General features: G+C 44.4%; 1 protein-coding gene across 8 annotated transcripts in view; it reads left to right on the top strand.

Annotated features, from left to right (window-relative positions):
- The window catches only part of UNK (unk zinc finger), a 45,467-nt gene that overhangs the window by 7,135 nt on the left and 12,753 nt on the right, over positions 1-25,579 (top strand). For 6 of the 8 annotated variants that reach the window (XR_014229728.1, XR_014229729.1, XR_014229730.1 and 3 more), the window contains exons 2-10: positions 11,523-11,732; positions 13,400-13,576; positions 14,005-14,135; positions 14,265-14,400; positions 15,995-16,112; positions 17,100-17,184; positions 19,084-19,226; positions 20,542-20,589; positions 21,490-21,690. Coding sequence is in view for 5 of the 8 variants with exons in the window: in XM_082326803.1 (XP_082182929.1) it covers positions 11,523-11,732; positions 13,400-13,576; positions 14,005-14,135; positions 14,265-14,400; positions 15,995-16,112; positions 17,100-17,184; positions 19,084-19,226; positions 20,542-20,589; positions 21,490-21,690 (1,249 nt within the window). In the remaining 3 variants the exon portion in view is untranslated. The remainder of the gene's footprint in view (positions 1-11,522; positions 11,733-13,399; positions 13,577-14,004; positions 14,136-14,264; positions 14,401-15,994; positions 16,113-17,099; positions 17,185-19,083; positions 19,227-20,541; positions 20,590-21,489; positions 21,691-25,579) is intronic. The other 2 variants (XM_082326801.1, XM_082326804.1) reach the window with 2 other exon arrangements.

The following is a 25,579-nucleotide window of genomic DNA, read 5'->3' as shown; positions in this document are numbered from 1 at the left end:
AGGTGGTTATTGTTACAACGAGAAAAGTTCTAGGTTTTCTTTGAAAGAAATATTTCGGTTTTAAGTGTTAAAGTGCAACGATGGCGATAAAAGTGCTAGTGCACTGAAAAGCTTGATACTGGCCTGATTCTTATCTCTTATTAAAAGTCAGAGACGTTTAATTGGATATAGTTGTCAGAACACTGCCAGAAGAGAAATGTATACCAAGTTTGTGGTCAGACACGAAAAATCTTAGGCCATCCCCAGCTACCTGTTGGTCAAAAATTGCAAATACATTTCAGTAGAGCATACTGGATATTAAGAATGATGGCACTGTTAATTACAGTGAAGAAATTAAGGTTGGATTACTTTTTATCATCGTACGCCCAGAATTTCTTTAGATTAATAAACAGTCATGAACATACGGAAAGGGAAACAGTTTCTTGAAACTATACCTGATGAATATCTGCAAAAATCTGACTTAATTAAAGTCAATATTGTTTTACTCGTTAGCCTTCATCCTCAGCATGTCACCACGGTTCAAAAAGAAGCTGTCGGTCCACACCCAGTACGCTCAGAGGTGATTTTTCTCCTCTAATTTTCAATAGCCTGTGAGCTTTCATTAATAGCGCTTGAATATTGCCATCATCGCAGAAATAAAAACAGCAGGTGCCTCAGGGCAGTTGCGCGGCTTTACAGCAACAACAATAAAAAATATTGTTTGCACATGTAAAATATCTTGAGAGTGCCACCAGATTTATTCGTGTATCGATTAGTCAAAGTGGGACTTGGGAAGTTGTGGTAGAGCCTGGGATTTGCCTGCTTTCCCCTTGGTGGGGAGCTGGAACGCGTCCCCATGTCCGCGTACCCGTTTGAGGCGCCGTCTGCCGTGGACTCCTGTAGCGGGGCTGCTTTGGACCAGTCCATCCCTGTGCGTAAGACTTTTATTCCAAGGCGTGCCTGCCTTATGGAGCGTCGAAAGAGTCCGCTGGGCTGTAGCAGGCGCGGATGAAGTCTGATATGAGTGCTGAACGGACAAGAAAATCGATTGAATGGCTGGCATTGATTCTTCAACATCAACCAGTAAGAGCTGGCTTTTATCTTTGTGCTGGCGCATGTGTTATGGGATGCAGGTTCCTGCTTGTTAGATAATCACTGTGTTTGGTTTGAAACTCACAACAGAAAATGTCTGTTCACAAATGTAAGCCTTTCCAAAGAGGCTGCTGCAAATCTGGTTGGCACTTAACCTGAGAAGAAGCAGATGCCGTTTCATTTGCAAATGCAGATGGGTCTGGATGAGAGCACTACAGATCCGTCATTTCTTGTGGAGCTTTGGTTTTCTGGTTTTGGTCCAGCATAAGTATAGACCTTCATACAGTTCATATACTGCCTTAAAGCTGTTGTGAGTATGGGGCTGCAGTTGGTCTACGAGCTGCTTGTTGAATCGTGAGGGTTCTTGGGGTGGTCAGGAGAAGGAAGGCTGCTGCGCTCTATTGCTGAAGCACCGCAAGGCGTTGAAGGTTAGCTGCCTAAAAACGTTTCATAAAAATCTGTAGCTGAAACCCAGAGCTGTGTAATGGCTTGTATGGAAATAATATTTTTCTGAATTACCCTTTACGGATTCTTACATGTGGGATGTTTTGTTTTAGGGAACTAGCAGAGTGAGTAACACAAGTTTTAAAACAGCCCGGCCCTGTTCCCAGCCTTCACTAGTGTTTCTACAGTTGCTCGCCCTGGGTAGGCTCTGTCAGCGATTGGGTCGCTGGTGGGCGAAGTACAGTGCGGCACAGCTTCACTGGAAGCTGGAACTTCAGTTTTTACAGCACAGGCCATCAGTGTTTTATTCAGCCCTTACTTAATTCCTTGTAGTCCAGTGCAGCAAACCTGATGCGTGTTAACTCCATTCGGACTCTGCCTTTCTGCAGACCCTCTCCATGCGTCTGAGGCTCCAGACACCAACGCCAGGATAAAGCAGCATCATCTGTCCCAGCCAGTTAATATAAGATAGAAAATTTATCCGGATATAAGCTGAATAAATGACCGTAATAGACAAGTCTGTGGATGGATGTTTTTGCAAAGTAATTAGTAGTAAAATATTTAAGTGCTCATATTTAAGCACATGTTGATATATTGTGCTGACAATTAAACCAGGTGTAAACCTTCAACAGCGTACAGCTGTCTGGGTGCAGGAAGCACCAGTATTTTCACGGAAACAGTTAGGCTCAACCCACATGTTATTGAAAAAATAATTATTTCAATATGATCCTGTTTTCATAGACTCAGCACTTACACAGGTGCTGTAGGGAAGGATTAATGGCAGCTAAATAGTTTGTAGAGCAGAAACCAACCCACAGAGTGATGAGGGTTGTCTCAGTTGGGGGTGATCCATGTTTTAAAACAGGGAGGTGTACTTTAGGCACAGCTGTGTTGTTCACATAAACTAGCAGTGTCAAACTGAAAATATGGCATTTAAACTTGGAAAAAAATTGGCTGTGTTTTTAAAATGTTGCCTGAACTGTCTAAATGCTTAGTTAATTTTGAGGTCATGTCAAGTAATACATATTCATGGCCAACTAATTTGGGAAAAAAGATCAAACTCAAGGAAATGTAAATGTAAACTCAAGGCTTTATGCGGACTTCTGGATCTTGCTGAATGGCTTTTAAGGAAACATCTCTGAAATGTAGTGCAGTTAAGTGTTTGCATATGCCCGTGCTTGGATTGTTTTAATTAAAAAGGTGAAAGCTCTCTGTAAACAAACACTTGTGTTTAAAGTGGATTTTATTGGTATGGCTTGGTCATACACACTTCATGGTCCACTGACACAAGAAGTTTATGCTTTCTAAAGAGAGCACACCGCCAAAAAAACGACTCCAATTGTGTTATTTGTCGGGTTTGAATGGCAGGACTTGACGTATGCCCGGCCTACGGGATGCACAGCGCCAGGGACGCCTGAACAAGCACCTCTTTCCCCCGGCGCCCGCGGACTGTAGCACGATTGTCAGCCGGTGGGGCTCGTGTCTTGGCTGTTCACAAACGCGATAAATGTTCATTTTATTGAGTTAACTCCGAGTTGAAAGCCTCGATTTTCTTTCCTCATCAAGACAGAATGTTGGTGAGCTACTTAGCTACAACATGGTATTTCTCTCCAAACAAAGCCATTTTTGCTATAACTGGAAACCAAACAATGTTTTCCCTGAAACGGGTGCAAGGCTGTCTTCCCGTGATGGGCTGGCACCGTGCTGTAGCGTCTCTCTTTCTTTCTCCTTAGTTTTTCAGCATAGACAAGACACAACTGTTTTTGTCTGACATTTTGCTTTTCATTGAAAAAATGTCCCGATCGTTCCTGATAGTTGCCAACGCGTGTTATTTTTAGCATGAACACTTGCAGTCAGTCAAAGTTTTTATCTATAAAGTATGGGGAGTAGATAGTTCAGTCCTCGCGGTTGAATTGAATTACTTGCGTTGTTGTCCACCCCATGATCTGCTTTAAAATTCAAAAATAGAGTTACAGTAGCTATCAGATTACTGTTGAATATGACTATTGTACTTGGTGGTGTGTTATCCCGAGTTTTCTGTAATCTGGCGGTTTGTGTTTTAGCTTCTGCAGTACACGCTATCCTTTAGCATTTATTTGGAAGCGGCCGGCTCAACTTTACTTGCTGAAGCGATTGGATGCCTAGAAGAAGGGAAACTTGTGAGTGCTGCCTACCTATTTCTGTAGCGAAAAGTGGGGGAGCCATGGGCTATGGATGTGAGCAGTCGTCTTTTTGATCCCTAAGGTACACGGTGAGTTATAGCAACTGTTAAAACAAAAAAACCCTCCACAACCAAACCAGCCCAACTCCATGCATCTGTAATAAGTCTCTCCAACTCTCACTTTCTTTATTTGCCCTTAGACTGACATTATTGTCAAGCTCTAATGGAGAAGGGGAAATCTAACAGCTTTAAAATCACGCGGTGCTGTCTGCTGTATGACCTTTTTCCAGTTGATGGTTCAATTTATTTAGGTGATAAAGAACACACTGAGGCATGTGAAGTCTATCTTCTTGACAGATGTGAGCTTACTGAAACTTTTTCCTCATCCTTTTCTCCTTCCCCACATTCACAGTCAGCCTTTTGTTTTTATAAAGTGATCCATATATTTTTTTTCTTTGAGGTTTAAATGCTTTCTGATCTTTCCAAGGTTTACAAAACTGCACCTGGCTGTTGAGGGTATGGAAAGGCAAATAGACTGATAGTCGTTGAGATGTACTGAGAGAGAGATGTTTGCGTTTTGTGTCAGGCGATGCATGGCGTATGCAAAAGCTCTTCTTGATATGAAGTGTGAGGATTTGGTCAGGTCTCTGAGGTTATTTAGAAAAATACCATTAAATATGGAAAATGGGGAAATCTCCAGTAGTGGTGAGCCACAGTAACTGATAAAGATCACTGGTAAAACCTGGTCAGAACTTCTCCTGAAATCATGCTGAAAACCTGCAAGATTGCTGCTAGAAGTGTTTGTTATTATTTGATATTCAGCGCTGGTTTGTGTGAGCCTCTGTTTCAATATCGGATTACATCTGCCAGTAAGTAAAAAATATTGTTTATTGAAACAGACTTGTCTTAACTACTGCTCTTATTAGAAGGATGCGGAGCATTTCCTTGCAGAGGTTTAGGCAGGCTGCTGCTAGTCTGCAGCTGCCGGTTAAGGGATGTGGCTGCCTTGTGCCCACCCCTGGGAACAAGGAACGACAGCTCCTCCGAAGGTAGATTGTTTGTTTCGCTTTTTTCTCCCAAATCCCAAGAAATCTTGGGAGTTGAAGGCTACGTTCCCCGTCAGGAAGCTTGCTTTGCATTGAAATGCCAGCATTTTATAAGACGCCGTGGGAATGCTGGTATCAAACCCTCTCTCGGAAATGGTTTGGACTCCGTGGTGACTGGAAGCCGTGAAAGCCCCGAAGTAGGCAACCTGCCGAGCTCCTCGCTGCGCCGAGGGAGTCCTGAAAAACCCAAGCCTTCTAGCAGCCCTGTTGATTTGCCAAGAGTTGTGTGAGGGTGTTATAGGGAATCGCCAATGCGGAGAAATTGAATGGCTGTTCCAGAATATCCATTTTGGAATGACACTATTCTTTAAATTCCCCCCCCCTTTTTTTTTTCTCTTACTCTGGAATATCTTCTTTGCCCTAAGAGCAAAAACTCCTGAGCGGTGTCAGAGCTGCATATCGTGGGTTTTCTCTATCAGTAATGATATGTTAAACGAAAGGTGCATTAGTAGGATTTTTATTGAGTATCCTGTTGGAATAAGTAGATTCTGTCATGCACCACTGACTCATTTCAATTGGAATACCACAGTTCAGTAAAAGAAAATAATTGAGTCATGGGTTTCTTACTTAAAGTGTGTCTGATATCATCTTTTGCAATAAAATTTTATGAAGGCGAAATGAATTTAGAGCGCTGATTAAATATGGACGGCTCTTTTCCTCTTGTGTTCGGGTGGCTCTTGGAGCTTAAGAAGAAAATAGCAGTTTTGAAAATATTTCCAGCAGATAGCATTATTGAATTAGAAACATCTATATCTACGGTTAGATATTTTCTCCTGGGTGTTGCAATGCTGCCCGCCTTGCAGGCAGTCTGTTGGGTAAGCACACCCTGGTTTACTTCAGGTATTTTTTTTCTGTGTTAGCTCAAACCACTCATGCAAACTTTAAAGCTAAGCTGGTGATTTTTTAAAATTATTTATTTATTTATTTTATTTTTTCCTAAACTGAATTAGGAAAACTTTTTCCAGCCTGCTCTCTGGACAGATCAGTGCCAGCAGGAGCTTCCAGCAGCGGAAAGCTGATGAGCAGCTGGGAGCAGTGCCCTCTGTCCTTCAGGCTGCGGCGTTCAGGAAGGATGTCCGTCTGCAAGTGAGGTGAACTGGGACCACCTGTAGCTGTACGGAGAGGTCTATGGCCTCGCGCAGTCCTGTCCGAAACGGCAGGACGCGACTGATACAAGAGTGCCAGCAAAAGCCCCCAGCGCTCCCATGCGCTTTTATGCCAATTAAATTATATCTTTGCCAGTGTGATCCTCAGCTGAGGCGAGACACAGGGCTAAAATAAATTGTAATGGCAGAAGAGCATTTTCTTCCTGGTATCTGAAATCTTATCAGGAACTTAAGCCTTGGTTTCAAATACAAACACACAACCAAACGCTTTATTTGCAGGTTTCTTGGTTAGATTTGCCTCTGTGGGCTCGTTTGGACAGTGGTTAGTACTAAGAATCTTTATACAGCCCTGAACCGAATATTCCTAATATTAGTGCTAATAGTATAGTGAAGTGTCCACGCCAGGCTGGACTTCACAGAAACGACCGGAGCCTGCGCTGCCTGAACGTGGCCTGGGCTGCCTTCTCGGGGTTAGCTTCTTGTGACCGAGGAGCAGCCGCGGGGATGGAGCCGCTCCGCCAGCGGCCGGGGCTTTGAGCATGGACCTGCCCGCTAGCGTAAAAGATGTCTGTAGTTTACACTGGTCTGACAGCAGATAACAGCACTGGTACCAGTCACTTAACGCGGCCCTTTACTAAGGGTGCTGGAGCGGTTACATGGGTGTAAACACACACCCACATGGATGCGAAATCGAGATGACAGTGGTGTTAGATCTCACTATTGTCCTACATTTACTGACAGTGTCTTACTCTGGATTAGCCAAACAATTACCTAGTGGTTTTCTCTCTGGTATCGTAGTGCTGCAAAAGATTCAGATCCTGTTTATGAGCCTCTGCGCCCTCTTTGGGCCCGAAAGGAATTTTGGCAGAAAGGGGATTGACTGGGAGGAGCAAGGCGGGCTGCAAAGGAGAGGAGCTCGTCTTGGGGCCTGCGTAAAGATTGCAAATAGCGGAGGGGCGTTGGAAGCAAAGGAGGGCCCAGCTTTGCATTATGGGAGCAACAAGGGTTCGCAAGAGTTGGTTTTAATCCTTTTGTTTCCATGCTCCTCGATATTGTTTCTCTCCCCAGTCTTCCTGATCCCTCTGTTACAAAGCGAGACTTCTCTCTTGGCGTCAGCGTGCATCTTCCAGTGATTTCAGGGACCTTTGGGTAGGGCTTTTAATGAGGAATTTAGCGCTCAGCTGTCTTCATGCATTACCAGCACATTTTCCTGAACTGAGCTCACGCCACTGCACGCGTGACTTATGTCAAGTTTGGCAGAAAGCTTCCGGCCCTGGAACGCGGTACGGACGCAGGTATCCTCCCGTGCTGCGCCGCTTGAGCGCACCGGGGGCGAACAGAGCCAAACCAGGAAAGCTGCAGCAAAGCAAGAGAGCCGTGCAGCAGCAGGCAGGGAATGGGACCGGGACGAGGACATGGCTGCAGTGTTGAGTTTAAAAATGAAGCTTCTAGGTTAGAGTTTTCTTCTTGGTTTCTTCCCCCCACCCCTCCTTTCTAGGTTTGATTTTTTTTTTTTTTTTTTTTTTGGGTGGTGTGGTGTTTGGAAGTACAATTTTATTTTTTTTTTCCCCTCACCCTGCTCATCTTTTTTCCTGCAGCTCCCAAAGCAGGTTGCCACTCAATTCCTCTGGCGCAGAGGGGGGACTAGCTGCAATTACTAGCTGCAGATGTAAACGCTTGCTGCCCTGCCCTGGAGAGTCCGGCTGCTACTAGCAATTAAAGAGAGTGAGCAGTTCCCCCGTAGTGTAAATTCTCGCGCAGAGTAATTACTGCCCCCAGAGGAAGTGGAATTTCAGCAAAGTAGTACTGTTGTTTTTTTTTTTCCCTAATACTTTGCAGCCTCTGTCACTCTCTGGGAGTTCCCAAAGGTAGTCTAAGAACCTCTCCTCCTGGCTTCCTAGTGAAATAAGCTTTCATTTCCAGTAGCGTCCATCCTGTTCGGCAGCAAGGTCAATTCAGCCTGGGGACTTTGATCTACATTGTTCTGGCTGGTCTTGTCCTGTTTGTTTAGAATTGCATTTGTCTTTGTTTGGTAGGGCTCATAAATGATAACAGTTCTTCCAGGAATGCGGGTGTTGCTGTTGATGTTAATATAGTATCAGGAGAAGCCCATGCTACGTGTTTGAAAATACGGGTTTGAAAATATGATGTATACGCGCGTACAAAAGTATGTGCATGTAAAGAAAGCGCATGTCAAGTAGACCAACACAGAACTGATGAGTTTCATGGTTGTTTTTTTTTTTCCTTTCTAAATAAATACAGAAGTAACTCCTATATAAAACAGAGGTAATAATTCTTCTGCCCCTCATCTGGGGGCTGTAGAGTTTCCTGAAATCTTTAGAGAGGAGTTGAGAAATGCAAGTTATCATTGCTGGATTTCCTCTTCCTGTACAGAGGCAGCAGTTGGCTGACACACGGTGAAATGTGAACCGGTTATCAACATGTTTTCAGTTTCAAGGGTCGTTCAAAAATTCCTTTTCTCAGCTGTTCTGGGAAAAAATTTATAGAGACCATTGACACCAGAAGAATTTGTCATGACAGTGTTTTCTGCGCTTCTGTTTAGAGCCTTTGCAAAGAGGCTACTGAAATATTAATAGCTTTCTGCTTTGTGAGCCATCACATTGCGGTGGTGCGGTCTGGGTATCCTTTCTATGTTCCCAAAACACATGTGGTTTAGATGCCTTTCCTATATTTTAATACAAAGTGGCTGGTTGAGTGGTCCATGTTCTCCCAGAGGAGCCAAAACTCGCTGCATGGATCAAGAAAATAAAGGGCTATAAGGCAATTTACCATTCAGGCTATTGTGGAGGAGGGTGATTTAAAATGTTGTAGTGGCGTGAAAAAAAGAAAAACCCACAGTGGTGATTGAAAGGCTTGAAATGACCAAGTTAATGTGACAACTCCTTTTCCTCTGTTGGGTCTGTTGCAGAGGTGATCACGCACGGTTAATGTGGTGTGCGGAGCTCCACGGTACCCGTTTGCAGGACTTGCTTTGAAATTAAGAGTGAGAGATCATTTATTTAACAGACAGCATTAAAGAATGAGTTTCTGATGAAGCAAGTTAGGTGTTAAACACTTTTCAGGTGAACCATTTACTTATGTAATTATCTCTCATTTACATTATAATAAATGTTTCTCCAGGGAGTTTAGCCAATCATGAAATGCAATTAATTTTCAAATGCTCTTCAGCAACAATTGACGCTCCGGAGACCGAACTCCCCAGTCAGTGTGTACGTTTTTAAACTCTCCTGCTAAAGGGAAGCTGTTTCAGCTCGGTTGATCGTGCAGTTGTTAAATTTTAGGGTTTTTGGCAGCGTTTCATACGTGCCTGTCACTAGAAGTCAGGAGTGCAGGGCTTGATCCCCAGGTTGTTTAGGCCTGGTGTCGCCCCTTAGTTTCCAGAGCATTGACGGGGTTCAGGATGCCGTTCTTCAAACGGAGCCCAGGACTCGCTTCAGGGAAGGTGGAGGAGTTTAAATGCTCTTGGTTTCTCTGGCCAACTCCGGTTGCAGTACGATACTGGCCAGGGCACGTAGCCAGCTGTTGTGCAGTTCCTCCATATGTAAAAGGGGAGTAACACAAACCTCGTGTCTCTGAGGCGTACGTGGAGGTGTCTGGGTGGAAGGGGCTGGCCGGCGGCTGCGTGGTATTGCTGGACGGCAGTCTGGGTATCGTGCTGCTTAAGTTTACTTAATTCATTTTCTAACCTAAACGTTGTTACGGTCACCTTTGTTCTAAGTCTTATTAGCACGCTAGTAAAATAAAATAATCTGTGGAATTCCACCTTTTACAAGTGTACTTGGTCCAACAGCTGAGAAAGCCTTTCAAGAATGGATTAATTTTATTGCAGCATTCACTTTTCAGATGAATTGCTGCTGTGGTTGGAGCAGGGATCTTCATTTGAATGAAGCCGGCTTTTTAAAAGTGAAAAGGAACAAAGTGATGCTGTTAGCCCTCACCTACTCCAAACAGACCCGTTTCTGCACGCTGGCTCCGGTTTTTCTGACGTTAAGCCTTGGGCCCCAATGCAGATACTGGTCCAGCCAGGCTGGATTGCAGGGGCCAGATGGGCTTGGGTTGAAAAGGGCTTACAGCCGGCTGCGGAGGCCCTCCAGCCCCCAGCGGTCGCCGATCCGAAGCAGTGGAACCTGCAAATATCATGTATTTGGAGGCTGAAGAGGAGGAAGAGCTTTTATCCTTTCATGCTTGCAAAATCCAGTGTAGGAAAGCTCTTGCCGGCGATATTCTCTCTTCATAGCAAACAAATAAAACCACTTCAGTTGAATCTGTGCGTTTTCCTGAGGCTTTCTCTTCAGCTAGGGGTAAAGAGGAAAGGAGGCTTTATTTACAGATGTTGCTTTCAGAACAAGTCTAGTATGATGATATTATCCGTAAATACATCTTTGGGCATCAGACATCTTTCCATTTATTTAGAAACACGACAGAAAGATTGTCTGATATGGGAATGAATACTTGACAAATTCCTATACTCCGTTTCATTGCCTCGGCGTACATAAGCAGTTCAAAATGAGTCCCTGTCTGCTGTTATATCATCCTGTTGCTTCCAGCAGAACGCCAGCACTTTTATTTTGACCAAGAAATTTTGTTACTCGCTATTTAAACTGACCTTTAAATGTAAGAGACCAGAATGTGACTTGTTATGGGATGCAGTTACCCCGCGTCTGCCTGCTCTGGGCCTTGTGTGTTGCTCTTGGAGGTGTCTCTGAGACCAAACCCGGTGGGATTCGGGTCTCGGCTCCTTGAACTGTTCCTATATTCTATATAATACACATCTTCTGTACAACACCTGTAAATACAGGGCAGCTAGTGGGTTTCAGGCAGCGTGGATTTTGTAAGCACCTACACACAGATCACAGTCAGATCATTATGTTGATCTAAACCATTTTGTAATCCTCTACAATCTGGGTTTAGAGACTGTTATTAGTGTCACAAATAAAGGCTTGTGACTTCTGTAGTTCTCGGGATAAAAGACGACACATACTTTCAGAGAATTACATATTAAAATAAAGCAGATAAACATGCAGGAGTGTGAGGATAGTTATCTCGCGTTTCAAGACCGAGTCCTGAGTTCACAAGATGGCAAGAGAGAAATTGATTAATTTTAATTTCGTAGTCGACCATGTACTGAAGAAGAAGCCGAGTTAAACCAGGAGGATGAGGCATGAGAAATAATCTTTTAAAAATCTTTCTCAGTAACTTGAAGCTTTAAACATGGCTACATGGAAGTGTGTTTTATTTGGTGGGTTTTTTTTAAACCGAGCACATATCTTTTAGGAAGGAAACCCCTTTTTGCCCAGATAGGTCTCAGATTTAGAGATAGAAATGGATAGAAAGGTACTATTTTTCTCACAAACCGTTTTCTAAGCTCATGAAAAGCCTCTTCAAGGGTACAAGAAATTCAGCTATCGTTAGCATTCACGTTTGTGTTCGCTGTTATCTGCCCCTTACGGACAAGCAGCAGCTTCCAGCCTCGCTCTTGAGAGGGAAAGCAGGGGAGGAGGCATCGCTGCGCTGGATGCGGGCTGGGCTTGGCCGGGCTCTGCGGGGTGGTTGGGTATTGCCTCCGAGCAGCATCCCGGTCCTAACCTCCTGCTGTTGGGTTTCTGCCTGCAGTTACCTGAAGGAGTTCCGCACGGAGCAGTGCCCTCTCTTCGTGCAGCACAAGTGCACTCAGCACCGGCCCTACACTTGCTTCCACTGGCACTTTGTCAACCAGCGTCGTCGCAGATCTATCCGCCGCCGGGATGGTACATTTAACTACAGCCCTGACATTTACTGTACCAAGTATGACGAGACCACAGGAATCTGCCCAGAAGGCGATGAGTAAGTAAAGACTGCACCCTGCTTTTCAGGTATTAGGCTTTTGGGATCAGTCCAGGTGATGATTCCAGCCAGTTCTCGTAGAGATGAGGCAAGTCAGCAGTAAAGCAGCTTTGTAACATACGTAACATTAGAGCAGATGTAAAAACTGTAACAGCAACCCCTGGGCTCCAGACCTGCTGCAGAGGTGATGCTAAGGGTGACTTGGATGGGAATTCAGCTCTTGCATCGTTCGGTGTCCTCACGAGCCTTGGCATCCTCAGCAAAGTCGAGGTGTGAAAAACAGCTCGCTGACGGACGGACTGAGGAGGACTCCGTTCCCACAAGTCCCTGACTGTCAAATGATCGCTCCTGCTCGCTAGCAGGGTGCCTTAGTTTTTCACAGCTTGCTGAAAGAGGAGGAGCTTTGCCCTGTAGTCTGCCCCCTGAATTATCTATCCCCAGCTTTTTAAATCATATCGGTTACTTGCCAGTTTATTTTGTCTTCCTGAGCCTTTAAGAAGCCAGTAGGGAAATGGCAGGTACCCCGAGTAGGGCAACATGAGGAAGAGTTTGTGTTATTGGGTCTTCTCTCCCTGTGACTGCGCTAAGTTTAACTGGAGCAGAGGTGCAAGTGTTTCTGCTGTGCGTGTGGCAGACTCCAGCAATTAAAGGGTTAACCCAGTAATATAACTTTAGCCACGTGACAGATATGGAAGAATAAATACTGTAGCCAAACTGTGGTCAAATATAGGGAGTGTTTTATATAGAGATGCTATAGAAGGATGGAATTTCAGTTCCCTTTCATGGTGCCAGTATAAACACACAGAAAAATGCTATTTATCGGGAAAACAATATTTTTTTTACCTGAATAAGTAAAGATCTTGTGACTCCAGCAGAATGGAATAATCCCCCAGCCTGAGGCCTCAGTTTCAATACTTTCTTCCTTGTCAGAAGAGAACCAGAGGGGACTGAAAATAGGATATTTGGGGGCTTTGGCTTCTAGATCACTCGTTCATATCTGGATCAAACTTGGTGAATGAAAACTGTTGCCGTCTCAGAACTCTTTGCTGATTTGTATTTTTAGCTTGATGCTGCAGTATCTAAACTTTACCTATTCCATCTTGTTCATTTTTTTTTTTTAATTTCTTTGTGTAATTGTTCTTTTTCTGCCTAAGAGGGGAAAGAAAGGATCAGTTAAAACGGTAGTATTGCAATTCTGCTTTCTTGTCCCGTGCTCTGCATAAAGGATGCATCTGGCTGTAGATAGACTGTCGCGGCCCTGTAGGAGCACATCAGCAGGAAACAGTAACAGCACGAAGTCTGATGGGCTGCTGAGGAAATGGCGTGTGCCGTGTGCCGTCCCTTCCATCACGGCTAGTATATCAGGACGCCTTGGCAGTGTCCTTGCTCTTTTCCAGAACCGTGGCAGTCACTAGGCTAGAATAATAAGCTGCTGCTGGCTTAATAATCCAGTTGTCTTTCTGGGAGGGAAACTATTACATATTGTGTAGTGACGCATTTAGGGGTTCTGTGTAGCTTTGGAGGGCACAGCGTAAGAGAAGAGGCAGAGTTAGCAAAGGTGTTGTCAACTACAGCATCCTGTGTCGGCAATATGTCTTCTGGTAGTGTCGAGTCCATCACCCGTGTGACTAAACTTTGGCTGTTCTTCCCCTCCTCCTGCACCTCAGGTGTCCCTTCTTGCATAGAACTACTGGAGACACAGAGAGGAGGTATCACTTGCGCTACTACAAAACTGGAATCTGCATTCATGAGACAGACTCCAAGGGAAACTGCACAAAGAACGGAGTCCACTGCGCATTCGCTCATGGGCCCCATGACCTGCGCTCTCCGGTGTATGACATCAGGTTAGTAGAGGCTGGGGCTCTGGATGAAAAGGGTAATTTCTGTACCCAAACGAAAAGTCAGACGATTGAAGGACAGTGCTGCTTCAGCGTGAAATGTTTAGTGTTGGAGTGATGATGATAGACCCTTCCTAATAAGGCGACTCTACAAAATCTCCGGGGCGGATACTCAAAATGGGGAAAGGGAGCACACTTGAAACTAGTTGTGCTGTGGTTCAGAGTCTGATGGTGGGGTCCAAATAATGCATCTGGAATTCCCAGGGAATGAAGAACATGAATTGCAGTTACTGTTCGACTAAAGATGTTCTGACAAAAAACACATGAATGAAATGCACCCACTTAGGAATTGTTGCCATGCTCCAATATGTCAGTTTTTATACCTGTCTCTTCATCTGCTCAGTCTGTATATTCATTTAACTCTGTCCACAAAGGGAGCTTCAGGCGATGGAGGCTTTGCAGAATGGTCAGACTACATCAGAAGGTGGCATAGAGGGTCAGTCGGCAGTTGCTGCTAGCCATGCTATGATAGAGAAAATACTCAGTGAGGAGCCAAGGTGGCAAGGTGAGTGTCACTTGGGTCTGTGGCGCTGGGAAAGTCTGGTGTTTGTGGAGTGCCCGCTCCTGTCGAAAACTTTTGTATAGTAAATACAGATCATGGTCGTCATCTGCTAACTGGTTGCTTCTTTTGCAGATACAACGTATGTGTTGGGAAATTACAAGACAGAGCAGTGTAAGAAACCCCCCCGTCTCTGTCGCCAGGGTTATGCCTGTCCCTACTACCACAATAGCAAAGACAGAAGAAGAAGCCCAAGGAAACACAAATACAGGTACCGTGGTCCTGGATGTTCTATTTCCCAGCTGAGTGGTGAGGTGTAGTGGAAGTCTGTAATGAAGGATCTAGGATTTTGTCCACTAGATAATTTTTTTTTTTTTTAGTGTGTCTCCGAGGCCTGTACAGACAGATGTGATGGACTGTTATTTCTGCCTAGGAGACAGGATAACAAGCTAAACAAGGAGTTTTGTTGTATATAGGAACCAGTATCTCTAATAAATGACTGTTGCTAAATCATGTTACAACTCTGGTTTTATGGCAAACAGAACCTGTGTCTGGCCTCCCCTTACCGTGTAAACTCCTGCTTTAGAAAGCAGTGCAGGAAAAAGAAAACAAAAGAAAGTTTTAAGTTCCCATCTAGAAACAAACACACGCAGCAGTGTTTTCATGGTAAAGGATTCGGAATCCTCAGGCGGCTTGTTGTGTGTGCGCGGTGACGGGGATCGCGGGGCGCGGCGTGGGCAGTGCCGTAGCTGGGCGTGCATTCCTAACCCGCTGCTGAAGACTCTGCTTTTGAGGCACCGGGGTGTTCTCGTCACTCAGCTGTCGCTGGATTTTCAGCACGCCGCGTCTCCCTCAACGGTTTCATCCAAGTTATAGTCCCTCATTTCCTCCAACACAACAGAGCTTTTGTTGTGGTCTCAGTGGGGCTTTTCCTTAGTTCCTTTTTGAAAAACATAAGACCAGACAAGAAAGCCAGGAGAGAAAATACCATGGATGTTCTCACTTCCTTCCCCACCCCCAACATTCACAGAAATTTTTGAATCGGCACTGAAATCCTGTATTTAAAAAAACTAAATAAACAAAAGTCAAAGGAACATTAATCCCAACACCTTCAGAAGAAACAGAACCACTAAGCCAGTCTTCAGGCAGCAGCTCTGTGCTGTCTGCCTCCGCCCAGGCCCTTTGGGAAGGGAAGAGGTGAAAGCTGCTCCCCTCCTGATCTCCGCTCACTTCTGTGTTGCTTTCCCCACCCCCAGCTGATGTGGCTGCCTCTTTCGGGCAGGCATCTGCTGCTGCTATCTGCTTCCCTCTGCTGTTTTTTGAGGGAACGGTTAAGAGCATAAAGAGCAGGGGAAGTAGGTCACGGCAAAAATTCAGAACTGGGAAGAAGAACTGTTCCTGGCTGGGAGCAGGAAAATGGCCTTGCCTTTTCCCCAGTGACCTGACTCAGCCTCTTTTCCACATGGCCATACTATAACCCTGGAAACATACCACTGTAAGGGCATTATGTGTTTTAGGATTAGCCAATTAACTTATTAGCTTTCTATGAATGTACAGGTCCAAAACAGAAACCAGACCCAGCATCTCTGGCACTAATCACATCAGCTGCTAATATTGTTAAGTTACGTTGGTTCAGGTCGCATTCGGTTTCAGATGGAGAGCTAAGCCACGTTTCCTTCACTGGGAAACTGGAAGAGGGGGAAGAAGATGCAGTAGCAGCAAGGTGGGGGCTGGGGAAGCAGCAGGCAGCCAAAACAGATTGTACAGCTGAGGGTGGGCAGCTGAACCTGCCTCCCGGTTGAGGAAGCAAAGCTGAAAGCGCGTTTGTGGGTCTGATGCATTCTCCTGCTACCTTATTTGCACAGATCTTCACCATGTCCCAGTGTGAAACATGGGGACGAGTGGGGAGATCCCAGTAAGTGTGAAAACGGAGACTCATGCCAATACTGCCACACTCGCACAGAACAGCAGTTCCATCCAGAGGTACAGTAACCTGCTTGCTCCGTTTGGTAGCTGACTAGAAAAGCAAAAGCATTCCAGGCTCCTGAAGGAAATCAGTGTGCCAGCTGGGAGAGCGTGTGGGCTGCTTGCAGTGTGGTCCTGGGACAGAGAAACTGCCTGTTGGAAGTAAGCTGAAATTCAGCTGCTTGACAGGGGTGCCTTTTCATTAGGTAGACCATGCGGGAGGAGGTAAGAAAAGTAGGGGAACACTCAAGTGTAAGAGCAGTCTCATGTAGGGGGGTCCTTTTGAAAGCATGATGTGGGTCTGCAGATGAGCATACAGCGTCTGTTTCCCTGCGAAAAAATTCTTGGTTGATGATGATCGCACTAAACCATAGATACCCATGAACTGGTGATAAAAACCACCAGGCTCTTGTTGTGAGCATGCCCAGAGCGTTCCAGTATCCTTACAGAAAGTGTAATTAAGACCTTGTCCTAGTCTGCTTCATGTTACAGTGTTGAAAAGCTTTGTTGGGCCTGTATCGGCAAAGTAACCATTGTCACCGCCTGTCAAACTGGGGGGAAGGGGAATAATCCATTTCCTACAATCATTGTCAACGGTTTGTTATTTTCCTTGCAAACACGTGGCTGTAACTTTCTGTGCTGTCATCTGTCAACTGTTTCCTACCTTTTACCATTTGTAATATCCGTGGAGCTTCCAGTGAGACTGAGGGACTTTATGGCAAACGGTGACCCTTGGGCGAGCTGACGTGTGATGGGTTGATCTTTGGGTGAGCTTAGCTGCGATGGGCATATTTCGGTGTTTCTGTAACTATAGCGGGTTTTCCTTTCTTTGAAGCAAAGCACTGAAACGGTCACCCTGAACTCTGCTGGCCTTTGCGCTTTTTATCTGTGTTCCTATCTTGCTGTTGAGTCTCTTCATAGTACTTTTGTACCTGGGCTGCTGGTCGCTGTTTTTTCCTGTTCATGTCTGGTTTTTTTTTTTTTTTGTTTTTTTCCCATCCTTAGATCTACAAATCCACCAAATGCAATGATATGCAGCAGTCTGGCAGCTGTCCCCGAGGACCCTTCTGTGCCTTTGCACATGTAGAACGTACGTGGGCTGCTTCTCTCGTCTTTCATGGATATTTGAGCTATGGAGAGTTTCTGGCCAAAATAGATAGTTTAAAATATAGGGCCACTAAACTAGAGCTTCTGTGAAGGATTTTCAAAAACCAAGTATTAACTTTGATAATTCCTATGAAACCGTGCTAGGGCGGGAGGTGTTGGCAGAGCTGGAGGCAGTAGGTGGTCTGTAGGACTCAGCCCGCAGCTCTCGCCGCGCTGTCTCGTGAAGCATCTCCCTCTGTTCCCTCGCGCTTGCTCAGTTCTCTGTACGTCAGTTTGGGAGGACTGGAACAGAGCGAGCTGCTTCTCTTCTGTACGTGGATGAACGGTACCTAGCGAAGTTAGTCTTGTATTTTAAAAAGCTGAGGATAAAATTGCTAATTATAGATAATGTATTGATCCGTTTTAGAAATCAAATACTGTTTTACTATTTATGAAGTTTTGCGTAGAGTTTAAATCTTTAAGTCAGGGTGGAGAAGAAAAATAGGCAGCTTTTTGTCCGCTTTCCCTCAAATCCTCTTTTCTCGCTAGCTCCCTGATTTATAGGGCATTATTTCAATCCTCATTTTCATCATCTGTAAACTAGAGACGCTCTTTTGGTTGTGGGCGTTCTGTATTCAGGTGGGTACCGATATTCATAAACGGTTACCTCCTGGGCCTCTGGCTCCTCCTCAGTTCCTGCGCTCCAGTCTCACTGTTGAATTTGCAGCAATTAGAGCAGGTTACGCAGAAGTCAATAGATTGGCTCTGATACTGACTCACTACACGGCCCGGAGCAAACCTCTTTGTTATTTGATTATCCTTTGTAAATGGTGGAATTAGTAATTGCTGCCTTTGTCAGGGAATGGTGAGAGTAAATTCCCTACAGGTTATGCAGTTCCTTTTATAGGAAGCCTTGTCGACAAGCAGTAATTATAGCTGGAGCTGTGGGCTATAACGGCCCAAAACACAGTAGTGCAACTACACAGTATGATCCAGCAAGCTCAAGAGAGAATGAAGTCTTGATAAAGAAACAGTGTTTAGCAAACTCCCTTGTGTATAACATAGTATTTTTGTTTAGGAGATGCCCTATTCCTAACAAGATTACTGCACTTGATACTGTACTACTTTAAAGCCAGAGTAATATTCTGTGGCACTTAGGTCATTCCAACCTGGTTATTTCTTGTGCTGTCTTATGGAATTGTATCTTTTAGTCCTTTCTTAGCAAGGCGAACACCAGGGGTCTAATTCAATTAAAAAAAAACAGGAGTCCATTTATTATATCTGCTCTTGACATGAGTTTTGCTGATTGTTAGCAAGAAATGTGTTGAAAGCAGTACTTTGAAGATACTGCGATACAGGCATGGTGTAAGTAAAAAGATGTGTCAGTAACGATGCTGAGTTGCGTTAGATGTAAATACAAGTAGTCTACAGCATCTCTGCTTTACCTTCCAAGCCAATGACACTTCCTTTTTGTGTATGCCTTTCTATGCACGTTCCTTTTTTTGGTAATGGTTTGTACTGAGCACAGATGGAAACTTATCTCCCTCAGCTAATTATAATGTACCCATCCACTTTGTGCCTAGCAATGAAGGAAGCTCCGCTCTAGTTCAAGACAGCTGAAAGAATAACACACAATTCATGCAGGGAAGATAATTTTGAGCAGCGTTAATGGACTAAAGAGCAGCACAGTGTACAAGTGATGACAGTAATACTGTAAGGAATATTAGATAAGTAGTAGCCATTTGCCAGATAAGGTTTCTCCTTGCTTCTACACTTATCAGTAGGTGCTTGTGGAATATTTTTTCTCTCGGGAATATCTAGGTATTCTTGTTCCTAAACGTCTTGTGCTCCGTTGCAATTGTACAGCTTTGAGTAACGTTCCATGTGCTTTTATTTCTTCCAGAGCCTGCGCTCAATGAAGATTTACAGCAATCCTCGGCTGTGTCTAGCCCGACACAGACGGGCCCTGTGATGTACATGCCATCGGCAGCTGGTGATTCTGTTCCGGTCAGCCCCTCCAGTCCACATGCCCCAGACCTTAGCAATGTATGTAGCAGTGTGGGGAAGCCTTGTCCATATTGTGTAAATCTGAGTTTCTCTGAGCCACTGTGCTTCTTTCTCCCAAGAAAAGAAATCTTAAGTATCCAAAAGCCCAAAGGATATGGCACTTTTCTTTTAGATCTCAGCTCCATGCTTTTTAGAGGGATCTGTTTGTTTGGAACATACAATTCAGTGGCTTTAGCATTGTCCTCTCACCTATAAAATTTCTAAGCCTTCCTTTCTATGCAGAGTTTGTTGATGTACTTTCAGGAAAGTGGAATACATCCGCACATGAAGTCCAACTCCTTCCTGTCTGGAGGTACATATTGGGCTTAGTTTCCAAGTACTCTAATTAAAGGCTGTGAGCCGATAACGTCTAAAGTACATAACTACAATCAAGTTTGTTTACATATGTAATCTCAGAGGCTTAGCCTGTGCATATTTGTGTGTTGCATTATAGGATATCCTTGATTCCCTCCCTCTCCTACTTCTGGAGATGGCTAAACTCTGGAATATGTTTAAGCAATGCCCCAGATTGTTGGTAGTACTTTATTTTAGTTGTACATACAAGAAGGGAGGCCTTTAAACGCCAAACAGATACACGCAGACAGATAAGAAGCCCATGGAATGCTAGACCACTTCGTTTTTGCTGAGATTTTTTTTTTGGTCGTGAAGTCTTTCCTGTTTGCACTACTGTTGATAAGGCGTGTAACCTTTTCAAATGGTTGGTCGAGGTTTTGAGAAGGTAAAATGACATGAGTTTAACTCATTTGAAACTGGTCAGAATGACGTGAACTCATTTAGGACCTCTGTTTTATCTTATTCCCCCTCTTTGAAAAGAGAAGCTGATAGTTTGATTTTATTAGTGCCAAAGCCAACCTAACAGTTCATAGTTCTCTTGAATTTGATTGCAGCTAGAATTCCAAACAGATCTTGAAAAAGTCCGGACATAATATTTTCTCTCGCTAAATAACACTGTGGAAAGCAGTAAAAAACAAAACCCTTTCGTCTTATGAATGTATCATCTAAATTCTCCAAAAACTGCAGTGAAATTGAAGATACCGTCCACTTAATAGACCATTTAGGTCTTTTCTATCTGAAGCTCTTAGTCTTTTAAACAGTCTTTCCTAATCCTTGGATATATGCCAAACGGCAACACATGTCTTTGTGTGACTTCATCACTCCACAGGGCATCTGCATGTCGCTTGCAAACAAATATGGCTTTGCTGGTGATCATTTTACATGATGAATTAATCAGAGAAAAAGGTCCCTCTAGCAGCCAGCCTCACGTGGCCTGTTCTGTTTTGTATTTGTACTGTAGGTGTGGAATAAATCAGGAACTCTGCCAACTAGCCCCACCTCCACCACAGTGAGTAGTAACTTTGCAACTGTAGGGAAGCGTGGACAGCAGAATGTCTGTATAAAAATAAAATCAAAACACTGTAGGATGCTCCTTCTTTCTAATGCCAGCCCAAACTGTGCCACATTTGAATCTGCGGTAGCAGTAGCTGTCTAAATTTTGTCTAAAGCACAGGCACGCTTGCCAGGGCAGGCAGATAATTTCTTGTCCCAGAGAAATGGGATATCTGCATTGATCCAGGTAGGCGCTTTCTCTAAAACTCATCTTAATCTCCTTTGCTGCTGTCTGCGGCTTCATCTACAGTGCAAAAGTGGCCTTGTTGCATGTGGTCGTGATCCCTGGTATTAGTCCAAAGAATGGAACTGTTGGAAAACCTTGGGTTTTTTAATGCAGCTGTTGATACTTTGCTTGTGCCTGCATTAAAACTTTCAGATTTCCAACTGGAAAGCGAGAGATACAGTATTACACGTAGCTCAGATACGCTTGGTTGTTCTGACTGCCGTAGCACCTTTCCAGGTTTCACGCTGCTACTCAGAGTGCAGACAGGATCCGCTGTAGCCTAAGGAAAGCCAAGAGAGTTTTGGTCAGGTTTGGAAACTTGATCAGTCACATCTGAGACCTGAAAAAGAATAAATGTCGCTAGAGCTGTAGGTTGGTTTTTATAAGACTGCCCTCCAGTACAAAGTAATGGCAGTAAAACCGTAATTGTGGGACTTTAATAAATCCAGTATCGACTGGAGCTTTTTCCTGGTTTTTAATTACTGTTTACTGGAAGCTTGTATGCTTGTGTTGACTGTCAGTACAATTGATGCACAGTGAAGTGAATGAGCTCTTCCGTGGGATGCCTCTCCTCTTCGAGTCGCTGCTGCTGGCTGGCTGTACTTTCCTGACACTTGTTCCTTCTATTAGATTCTTTGTAGGAACAGCAGTCTCGGAAGCCCATCTAATATATGTGGGTCTCCTCCTGGCGCCATTGGAAAGCCACACAGCTTGGAGACCATTGGTTTTCCTCCAGACTCTGTAACAGCAGCCGGCAGCTACAAGAAAGCACCGGGGTTTGAGCGAGAAGATCAGGTGGGGGCCGAGTATTTGAAGAGTTTCAAATGCCAGGTTAGTAGGGAATATTGGCTGGAAGAGTTGGGGGGATGAGGAGCAATGAGAAATTGCCCAGTCTAGCTTGAATGTATTTTTATTTTTCAAGGACCAAGAATGAGAAAGCACTGTCCTCATTAGCAGTTCTCAGATCCCTGCTGTTGCTTTCAGCCTCCCTTCCAGTCTCTCCCATCTTACATCTGTTCTTGTCTGCCTAGCTGCCATCGCACACTCAGTTTGTCAAAGTCGAGCTGCTGCTTGTTTTCCTAATCCCTCAGAACTTCTGTCCTGTGTTGACCCCGGGGAGCTTCCCACATATCACTTCTTGCTCTTTCTTTTTCTATATTTAGGTCCTTGCCAAGAGTTGCTGTTTCTTTCGCTGTATTGTCTCATGGAAACTCATCCTTCCTCCTCTGTTCTCACTCCAAACTCTTACCTTGATCTCCGTGACTTGGTTTGTCTTCTGTTTTCACCATTCGTTTCTCTGATGTATTAAAAATGTCATGTTGGTTGTCTCTGGCTGTATCATTCTGCTCCTTGACTCTCTCCTGTGGCTTCTGTAGTAAATTTGAATTCCTCATTCTCATTTGAAGAACCCTCTGCAATCTTAATCAACCCACATCTCCAGTGACGTTCCCTCTTACGCCTTTTGGATATCCCAGTCTTGCCTTGCTCCTTCCTCAATCTTCTCTGTCTCGCTCTCATGCCTTATTCAGGCTGCTCCCTAAGCCTAGAACAGTCTCTTCCATCTCTTCTGCCACACGTGAGCTTTTCCAGTCAGCTTCTTATTGTGAATTTCCTTTCTCGGTGTTACAGTTGATGGTTTCTCTGCACCATCCCTTCCAAGTCAGCCGAGTCCAACCCAGAGCTTGGGTCTCGGTTTTTATCCCTCACTGGGTTTGTAGATGTAATAGAATAATGTCTCGATTTAGGGGAAGGAATAGCTGTTTTTGTGAAGAGGTACCTGCAAAAATATTTACTGCAAGTTCTTTTTTTATATTTTTTTTTTTAAACTTGGTCTATGTTGCTTGAAAACAGAGATGACAAGAAATGCTGCTTTCAGCCTGGCTATGTTTAAACTTTTGCCTGTGATATTAAAGAAGCTAGCCTTAATAAGCTTATACTGTTGCGTTAGTATTGCACTGCTGTGAGAAAACAGTGGAAATATCCCGTCCAGACAAGATCTTGCATAAAGGTGTTGGATTTAGAAGCAGACTCTGTGGGTTTTGTTTTATTTATTTTTACAGCCTTGGGAAAATATGACCAAACTTTGCAGTAGGACCAGTCTTGAACACTGTTTAGTCTAATTAAAATGATTTAGTGACAAATGCAGATTAAGCTATATATGCACGTACGCTTTCTTATAAATGCTTTCATTGTCTTGCTCAATGTGGATGTGGCTTAGGAAATTTCCAATTGATGCAACACGTCTTTGGGGGTAAAGAGCAGACCATGCTGTGATCCTGGCACTTCTTGCGGGCGCAGCAGCTTGTAGCAGTTGTTTAGAAACAAAAGAAAAAACATGGGCTCGTTCTCTGTTGCCTCTGGTGCAAAGGAGGAGTGAACCCAAAGCCGAAGGACTGAGAGAACCCCTGTTCCCTGCCAGCAGAGGCAGGCTGCCAGGGAGGCCCTGCCTTGGAGAAAATGAGCAGCAAGCCTAAGCCAAGGAGAAAGGGGATGGAGTGTGAATAGGACTTTTAAAAGGAGGGCCAGATGATGAGCACTTATGTCTGAAGTCCGGGCTGTGCTACAAAGATACTGTATTCAGGTAGCTTCTGACTCATGTGGCTTTAATTAAGCAAAAACCTGTATTAAATGACTGGAATAAATAGCTATTAAGATATAGATGGAAGTAATCACAGTTGCCTTATGCTAGGCTTCTGCAGACAAAATTAGGTGTCTCGTAAGTGTCCTGATTTAATTTTCTTTTAAGCTATAATTACTTACTTCTTTAAATCCTCTGTAATTCCCTTTGGCTGCAGTGGTCACCAGAGATTTTCGTATACCCTGTAAATTAGACCTAGAATTAGGCATTTAACTTTGTTCACTCATATTTGAAAACTTAAGAGACGCTCTGGCTCAGCTCTGCAATAGCCTTGTCATTTTTCCTCTGTAGAATCGGTACAAATAGTTTCTATCCTATTAGAATGAAAAATGCACCTTCTGTGTTAATAGGTTCCACATAGTTTGTGGTAAGGCTGAGCCAGCAGTTAAAGCTAAAAATACTTTTCCTGAGTCCCAAAAGATTTAGCAAGCTGGAAAAATTCTGGCTGCACTGGAAGGACTCGAGTGCCACGAGCAGGAGGCGTTCCCAAGCCCTGACACACAGCACAGTAGGTTTGTTCCGTGCTGGTCAGAAAACATTCACTTGCACCCATAATTTATGTTCCCTGGTTTCTTTCCTGACTGCAAGAGAGCGAGCTGGAGAACTTCAGCCTGCCCTTTGAATTTCTGTCTCAATGTTTTTAGTGTTATTCAGAGCTAAAGGACGCTGGCTTAGTGGTGACAATCAGTTTGCTCCATTTTTCACTGGTGTTACGTGAATTCAAGGCAGTGGAAATTGAGACTAGATGAGAAATGAGTTCACTTTTTCTCCTCCTTAAAGAAGAAAAACCCTTCCGATAAGACTTAACTGCACTGGAGCCAGCTCGCTACGTTGGCAGGCAGCCTCTCGGTGCGGGGGGCACGGCTGCGTATGTGCTTCACTCCAGCTTCTGACATCTGTTGATAGCACATCGTGGGTTCAGATGAGTGTCAAACAGGGGAGGGATGTGTTGGATAATCTAGCAGGCGTGTTATCAGACACACACAGATGCGCTAACGTAACGCGTCTGCTGCACACAAAGGAAAACAAGCCCGTGATCGGTCCGGTGGTAGTTTTGCTGTATGTAAACGCACTGCATCTTGTTCAGGGAAGCGTGAGAGAATGGTACCCACCGCAGGAGGATCCTTGTGTCCGTATCTCAACTGCCTGTTTGCCAGGCTCTGACCTCCCCATCTGCCCGTAGGCATACGGTTGAGCAGGGAAAATGATTTAATTAAGTAAAACCAACGGATGAATTCTTCCGCTGCTCTTTCGCCTGTCTGGTTATGTCATCCCTCTCCAGCAATCATTTATCTTTTTTGTAAGACTGTTTAAGCCAAAAAGTCAAGGCGTATCACTTCAGGTCAGCGTGGCGTCTCACGCGCTGCTGTTTTACATCATGCCTGAATCTCCCCTGCAGAGGCGGTGACTGCCTGCATTTGCAATAAAAACGATTGAGCAGACTTTATGCCTGCAATATGTCTCTGGTTCGGACTGGGGGGGGTTGGAGAGCAAGTAAACAAGCGGCCCTGGCTCTCGGCACTTTTTTGCTCCCTCTCTGTGCCCGGAGGGTGTGATCGATCTCCCCGTGCCTTACGCGTGTAGCAGCACGGGAGGAGCAGAGCAAGGCCTGCAGAACAGACCGTTGCACACGGACAAGCTCGCGAGGCCGCTTGCTTCCCAGCTCTGGTTATTGTAGCTCAGAATTGACTGATGTGAGGCAAGAGGGTTGATATCCGCTAAGGATATAGTGCTGGCAGGGCCTTAAGCTGAATTTTTAGGCTGGATAATGGAATTCTAAATGTTTGTTGGCATTCATGCAGTTTTGCAATTCCAGACAGCCTTGACCTCACTTATGTTTTATAGCTTTGAGCTCTCTATGTTAATGGATGGGGGAAGGATTTTTTTTAAAATTAGTTTTGATGATGTTGCTTTTAAAATTGGTTAGTTATCACTTTATTTTACTTCGCAATCCTAGCTGGGAGCTGCAAAAGTTGGAGGGAAAACATAATCTACATAGTTTATTTTCCCAAAGCTGCAATATGTTTACATAATTTAAAAATATAGTGTGCCTCCCACCATTTCTGGACCTTTTTTTAGATA

This window comes from Platalea leucorodia (genome assembly GCF_965183815.1).
Source record: "Platalea leucorodia genome assembly, chromosome: 14".
Taxonomy (NCBI): Eukaryota; Metazoa; Chordata; class Aves; order Pelecaniformes; family Threskiornithidae; genus Platalea; species Platalea leucorodia.
The sequence above is the reverse complement of the archived record's forward strand: the minus strand, read 5'-3'. Positions and strand labels throughout refer to the sequence as shown.